This window comes from Scomber japonicus, chromosome 23, assembly GCF_027409825.1.
Source record: "Scomber japonicus isolate fScoJap1 chromosome 23, fScoJap1.pri, whole genome shotgun sequence".
Classification (NCBI taxonomy): domain Eukaryota; kingdom Metazoa; phylum Chordata; class Actinopteri; order Scombriformes; family Scombridae; genus Scomber; species Scomber japonicus.
The window spans coordinates 26,214,959-26,222,172 of record NC_070600.1 but is presented as its reverse complement, the minus strand read 5'-3'; the positions used below and the strand labels follow the sequence as shown (position 1 = coordinate 26,222,172).

Below are 7,214 nucleotides of genomic sequence, written 5' to 3'. Positions count from 1 at the left end.
CATGTGGACTAGAAGTATAAACCTAGTACACTAGTAGTATATAGATGAGTGGACTTGTTGTTTACTTGAAAATACATTTTAATAAACTTAAAAATGTTCCAATTTAGTCTGAAGAGGTATTAAATTAGTAACTTTCTAGTACACTACAAGTCCATGGTCCGTAGTATACTTGCTATACTGATACTTACACTCAAGCATACTTTTAATATACTACTTTTAGCTGAGGGAAAGCTGAAGTACAGCACACTGTGCAAAGCTCACGACTGATGCTGATAATGTGCAGAGAAAGATCTGACTTCACTTTGCAGAGTGAAACTTTCTCATGAGAGTATTTACAGATTCAGGATTCAGAGTTCTTCAAATGTAGAAAGATGAACACAGGAAAGAGAGAAACTGCTCACCAGGCCCGGGTGTCTTCAGTTACTAGATTGACCGGCAGCCAACCAGCAGAGTGGTGGTGTAGTTACTGCAGGGTTCCAGCAGAGGGAGAAGTGGTGTAGTTACTGCAGGGCTCCAGCAGAGGGAGAAGTGGTGTAGTTACTGCAGGGTTCCAGCAGAGGGAGAAGTGGTGTAGTTACTGCAGGGCTCCAGCAGGGGGAGAGGTGGTGTAGTTACTGCAGGGCTCCAGCAGAGGGAGCGGTGGTGTAGTTACTGCAGGGCTCCAGCAGGGGGAGAGGTGGTGTAGTTACTGCAGGGCTCCAGCAGAGGGAGAGGTGGTGTAGTTACTGCAGGGCTCCAGCAGGGGGAGTGTAGAGCTGTCAGTCATTACACACGTGACCAGAGGGAAGTTTTGTGTTTGTGTATTTTTCACATTAATACTCAAATATTTCCTTTAAGGGCTTTAAAATATATATATAGCATACTTTTAATATACTACTTTTAGCTGAGGGAAAGCTGAACTATAGCACACTGTGAAAAGCTCACGACTGATGCTGATAATGTGCAGAGAAAGATCTGACTATATATATATATAGGCAGGGCCTGAATTTCAGCGCGGGATTGCGGGTATTGCGCACAATTTAATTGATTCCCACAAATCCAACACTTATAATGCGGGAAATTCCAGCACACATTTACAGCGATGTATTAATGTTCAACCAACATCTGCAGCGGGCCGGAACCGCTGTGTCCGACTGTCTGACTTCGACCCTGAACACACCTGTAGCTCCCTGTACCTCCCGCTAGCATAACACAGACAAGCTAACAGTGATATTAAGTTTACGGAAACAAACACAGAGAAGCTAACAGTGATATTAAGTTTACGGAAACAAACACAGAGAAGCTAACAGTGATATTAAGTTTAAGGAAACAAACACAGACACGCTAACAGTGATATTAAGTTTAAGGAAACAAACACAGACCGCTGGTTAAAACATAAATCTACATCATCTGAGGCAGAACCTGCTCAGAAAGAAACAGCAGAGCCCGAAAAACTAATAACACCGGCAGCGCCATGTGATGTCACCATTAACAACGTTAATCCTCAGACAGGTAACTGTGACGTTACTATAGTAACAAGCTTCAGGCTAACCGTGACGTTACTATAGTAACAAGCTTCAGGCTAACCGTGACTTTACTATAGTAACAAGCTTCAGCCTAACCGTGACGTTACTATAGTAACAAGCTTCAGGCTAACCGTGACGTTACTATAGCAACAAGCTTCAGCCTAACCGTGACGTTACTATAGCAACAAGCTTCAGCCTAACCGTGACGTTACTATAGCAACAAGCTTCAGGCTAACTGTGACGTTACTAGTATACACATCATGTGTGTTAAATGATGACGTAATGAACACTGAATGAAACTTTAACAACAATAATCATAAAGCTGGGTTTTATTCACGTCATGAAAAATACAGTAAAAACAATATGAAGTGTTTTATTCAATCAACATTTAAATTCACTTATACCTGATTATTTATTTAACATTTCTAGGGTTAGGGCTAGGTTAGGGTTGGGTGGGGTTGGGTTGAGGCTAGGTTGGAGTTGTGTTAGGGTTGGGTTAGGTTAGGGGTAGGTTAGGGTTGGGTTGGGGCTAGGTTAGGGGTAGGTTAGGGTTGGGTTGGGGCTAGGTTAGGGTTGGGTTGGGCTGGGGTTGGGTTAGGGTTAGGTTTGGGTTATAACCCCCGGCAGCTCTCAGCCGTCCTGCAGCAGGTCGTACGATCCTCCGTTCACCACCTCGTGTTTGTCCTGCAGACACAGTGAGACTCGTCAGCGTGAAGCAGGACAGATGTGTCCGTCTCTACATAGTTTACTGAGGGCCGGCTGTGATGTCACTGTGACTCACTGTGACATCACAGGTGCTGGACTCAGCAGGTTCTGGAGCTGCTTCATAAACCGGATTAGAGATGCTGCGACTGCTGTCTGCAGGTGGAGCTTCATCCTCCTCTTCATCCTCCTGTCAGTGAACACAACACAACACTGTAAACTAAGGTGTAATATTATATATGTACATATATTATATGTACTATATATATATATTATATAACTTGATGTGTTGAAGTGAATGTGACGCCTGGTTTCTGTGTTGGACCGACCTTGAAGTAGTGGAACTGGAAGGGTTTGGTTTTTCGGGTGTAGAAGTGATACCCAACAAACATGACTCCACCCAGCAGCAGCAGCAGCAGCAGCAGTCCCACCCCCAGTCCAGCCTTATGAGTCACATGCAGCTGCAGAGCCAATCACACAGCAGGTCAGAGGTCAAACACGGGACAACTTTTAAACATTGCTGTTGTGTCAGAACAGGAAACCAAGTCCAGGGCTATGACATCACTCACCTCCTGGCGAGGGGGCGGGGCTTTCAGCGGTCCCTGGAGGACGTGTATGATCCCGTTAGATGCCAGAATGTCGGAGTCGGTCACAAACTGATCGTTGATGTAACGAGACGACTGAGGATTAAAACAGGAGCTCAGTGAGTCCACATGCAGGACAATCAAAAGACAGCGTTAAAGTTATTGTCCAGAAGACAGACTGACCAGAGAGGACGGGTCCAGCAGGTTGGACACTCCGAGGACGGAGAGGCTGCCGACTCGAGTTCTGATCCGACTGCCGTTCTTCAGCTGACTGAGAGACAGAGCCTGTCCCTCCGACAGGTGGTACTCTATGTCCCTCTGAGACAGAGTCTGCAGGGACAGGAGGGGTCAGGTGGGGACAGGTGAGGACAGGTGGAGACAAGTGGGCACAGTAGAGGACAGGTGGAGACAGTAGAGGACAGGTGGAGACAGTAGAGGACAGGTGAGGACAGTAGAGGACAGTCGGAGACAGTAGAGGACAGGTGGAGACAGGTGAGGACAGGTGGAGACAGGTGGAGACAGTAGAGGACAGGTGGGGACAGTAGAGGACAGGTGGAGACAGTAGAGGACAGGTGGGGACAGTAGAGGACAGGTGGAGACAGTAGAGGACAGTCGGAGACAGTAGAGGACAGATGAGGACAGTAGAGGACAGTCGGAGACAGTAGAGGACAGGTGGGGACAGGTGGAGACAGTAGAGGACAGGTGGAGACAGTAGAGGACAGGTGAGGACAGTAGAGGACAGGTGGGGACAGTAGAGGACAGGTGGAGACAGTAGAGGACAGGTGAGGACAGGTGGAGACAGTAGAGGACAGGTGGAGACAGGTGGAGACAGTAGAGGACAGGTGGAGACAGGTGGAGACAGAGGACAGGTGGAGACACACCTGGTTGTCAGGCAGGCCGCTGTTGTCAGGGACAAACAACGTGGACGGGACGGACAAGTTAGTGAGACGCTTCATCAGCTGTTTCCCCGATTCTGACACCTGAGAGTAGTTCAGGATGATCTGCAACAGGAAGTAACATATGAGACTGGTGGAGGTGATGAGACTGATGGAGGTTATGAGATGAGACTGATGGAGGTTATGAGACTGGTGGAGGTTATGAGACTGATGGAGGTTATGAGATGAGACTGATGGAGGTTATGAGACTGATGGAGGTTATGAGATGAGACTGATGGAGGTTATGAGAGGAGACTGATGGAGGTTATGAGACTGATGGAGGTTATGAGACTGATGGAGGTTATGAGAGGAGACTGGTGGAGGTTATGAGACTGATGGAGGTTATGAGAAGAGACTGATAGAGGTTATGAGACTGATGGAGGTTATGAGAGGAGACTGGTGGAGGTTATGAAATGAGACTGATGGAGGTTATGAGACTGATGGAGGTTATGAGACTGATGGAGGTGATGAGAGGAGACTGATGGAGGTTATGAGGCTGATGGAGGTTATGAGACTGATGGAGGTTATGAGAGGAGACTGATGGAGGTTATGAGACTGATGGAGGTTATGAGATGAGACTGATGGAGGTTATGAGAGGAGACTGATGGAGGTTATGAGACTGATGGAGGTTATGAGATGAGACTGATGGAGGTTATGAGACTGATGGAGGTTATGAGACTGATGGAGGTTATGAGATGAGACTGATGGAGGTTATGAGACTGATGGAGGTTATGAGACTGATGGAGGTTATGAGAGGAGACTGATGGAGGTTATGAGACTGATGCAGGTTATGAGAGGAGGCTGATGGAGGTTATGAGACTGATGGAGGTGATGAAGCTGATGAAGCTGATGGAGGTTATGAGGCTGATGGAGGTTATGAGACTGATGCAGGTTATGAGAGGAGGCTGATGGAGGTTATGAGATGAGGCTGATGGAGGTGATGAGACTGATGGAGGTTATGAGATGAGACTGATGGAGGTGATGAGACTGATGGAGGTTATGAGAGGAGACTGATGGAGGTTATGAGGCTGATGGAAGCTGTGAGACTGATGGAGGCTATGAGACTGATGGAGGTGATGAGACTGATGGAGGTTATGAGAGGAGACTGATGGAGGTTATGAGAGGAGACTGATGGAGGTGATGAGACTGATGGAGGTGATGAGGCTGATGGAGGTGATGAGACTGATGGAGGTTATGAGAGGAGACTGATGGAGGTTATGAGACTGATGGAGGTTAGGAGACTGATGGAGGTTATGAGAGCAGACTGATGGAGGTGATGAGACTGATGGAGGTTATGAGATGAGACTAATGGAGGTTATGAGACTGATGGAGGTTATGAGACTGATGGAGGTTATGAGACTGATGTAGGTTATGAGAGGAGACTGATGGAGGTGATGAGACTGATGGAGGTTATGAGAGGAGACTGATGGAGTTGATGAGACTGATGGAGGTTATGAGGCTGATGGAGGTTATGAGACTGATGGAGGTGATGAAGCTGATGGAGGTGATGAGACTGATGGAGGTGATGAAGCTGATGGAGGTGATGAGACTGATGGAGGTGATGAAGCTGATGGAGGTGATGAGATGAGACTGATGGAGGTGATGAGACTGATGGAGGTGATGAGACTGATGGAGGTTATGAGGCTGATGGAGGTGATGAAGCTGATGGAGGTGATGAAGCTGATGGAGGTGATTAAGCTGATGGAGGTGATGAGACTGATGGAGGTTATGAGGCTGATGGAGGTGATGAGACTGATGGAGGTGATGAGGCTGATGGAGGTGATGAGACTGATGGAGGTGATGAAGCTGATGGAGGTGATGAAGCTGATGGAGGAGATGAAGCTGATGGAGGAGATGAGACTCACGGTGAGGAAGGTGGAGAAGGTGGGTGTAGATCTGAGGACCTGCAGCAGGTTTCCTGTGCAGCTGAATCCGTCTCCAAGGTAACCGGGCTGACACTCACACTGCACCTCTGCAACACACACACCGACATGTCAACTTCCTCTTCCTCTTCCCTCCTCTTCCTCTTCTTCTTCTTCTTCCCTCCTTTTCCACTCTCTTCTTCCTCCCTTCTCTTCCTCCCTCCCTCCTCTTCCTCTTCTTCCCTCCTTTTCCACCCTCTTCCTCCCTCCTCCTCTTCCTCTTCCTCACTCTTCCTCTTCTTCCTCCCTCCTCTTCTTCCTCTTCCTCCCCCCCTCCTCTTCCTCTTCCTCACTCTTCCTCTTCTTCCTCCCTCCTCTTCTTCCTCTTCCTCACTCCCTTTTCTTCCTCTTCCTCCCTCCCTCCTCTTCCTCTTCCTCCCCCCCTCCTCTTCCTCTTCCTCCCTCCTCTTCCTCCCTTCTCTTCCTCACTCTTCCTCCCTCCTCTTCCTCCTCCCTCTTCCTCCCTCCCTCCTCTTCCTCTTCCCTCCTCTTCCTCACTTTTCCACCCTCTTCCTCCCTCCTCTTCTTCCTTCCTCTTCTTCTTCCCTCCTCTTCCACCCTCTTCCTCCCTCCTCTTCTTCTTCCCTCCTCTTCCTCCCTCCCTCCTCTTCCTCACTCTTCCACCCTCCCTTCTCTTCCTCTTCCTCCTCTTCCTCTTCCTCCCTCCTTCCTCTTCCACCCTCATCGTCCCTCCTCTTCCTCACTCTCCCTCCATCCCTCCTTTTCCTCCCTCCCTCCTCTTCCTCTTCTTCTTCCCTCCTCTTCCTCACTCTTCTACCCTCTTCCTCCCTCCTCTGCCTCACTCTTCCTCCGTCCCTCCTCTTCCTCTTCCCTCCTTTTCCTCCCTCCTCTTCCTCCCTCCTCTTCCTCACTCTTCCTCCCTCCCTTCTCTTCCTTCCTCCCTCCTCTTCTTCTTTCCTCCTCTTCCTCCCTCCTCTTTTTCCGCCCTCCTCTTCCTCACTCTTCCTCCCTCCCTCCTCTTCTTCTTCCCTCCTCTTCCTCCCTCTTCCTCTTCCTCCCTCCCTCCCTCTTATTCCTCCCTCATCTTCCTCACTCTTCCGCCCTCTCCCCCCCCCCCCCTCTTCCTCTCTCACCTTTCATCCGGTAGCAGAACGCGTCCCAGGTCTCGCTCAGGTTTCTACGGTAACCGTAGTCCACGATGCCGACGTGTCCAAAGCCGCAGTTGGGGTTTGCGTAGGTGGTCGGGTACGAGACCCGGGCCCCGTCCAACCAGCCGGCAGCACACATGTTCAGCCCCCCCTGCAGAGAGACCAGCACACTGTGACATCACACTGTGACATCACACTGTGACATGACAACACTAACCCTGACAGCTGATCTTACAGCTTAGGGAGGAAGGGCGGAAGGAAGGAAGGACAGATGGAGAGAGGGAAGGAAAGAAGGAAGGACAGATGGAAGGAAGGACAGATGGAGGGAAGGAAGGAAGGACAGATGGAGGGAAGGAAGGACAGATGGAGGGAAGGAAGGAAGGAAAGATGGAGGGAAGGAAGGACAGATGGAGGGAAGGAAAGAAGGAAGGACAGATGGAAGGAAGGACAGATGGAG

The 7,214-nt window shown here is 49.3% G+C and overlaps 1 protein-coding gene across 1 annotated transcript in view; it reads right to left on the bottom strand.

Annotated features, from left to right (window-relative positions):
• Nucleotides 1-2,135: 2,135 nt before the first annotated feature.
• Nucleotides 2,136-7,214, bottom strand: part of stab2 (stabilin 2) — a 66,403-nt gene continuing 61,324 nt past the window's right edge. Inside the window, exons 63-70 of the mRNA XM_053313852.1 lie at nt 6,743-6,908; nt 5,592-5,698; nt 3,673-3,792; nt 2,975-3,121; nt 2,777-2,887; nt 2,537-2,668; nt 2,287-2,397; nt 2,136-2,189 (exon numbers count right to left, since the gene is read on the bottom strand). Of these exons, the coding sequence (XP_053169827.1) occupies nt 2,136-2,189; nt 2,287-2,397; nt 2,537-2,668; nt 2,777-2,887; nt 2,975-3,121; nt 3,673-3,792; nt 5,592-5,698; nt 6,743-6,908 (948 nt within the window). The remainder of the gene's footprint in view (nt 2,190-2,286; nt 2,398-2,536; nt 2,669-2,776; nt 2,888-2,974; nt 3,122-3,672; nt 3,793-5,591; nt 5,699-6,742; nt 6,909-7,214) is intronic.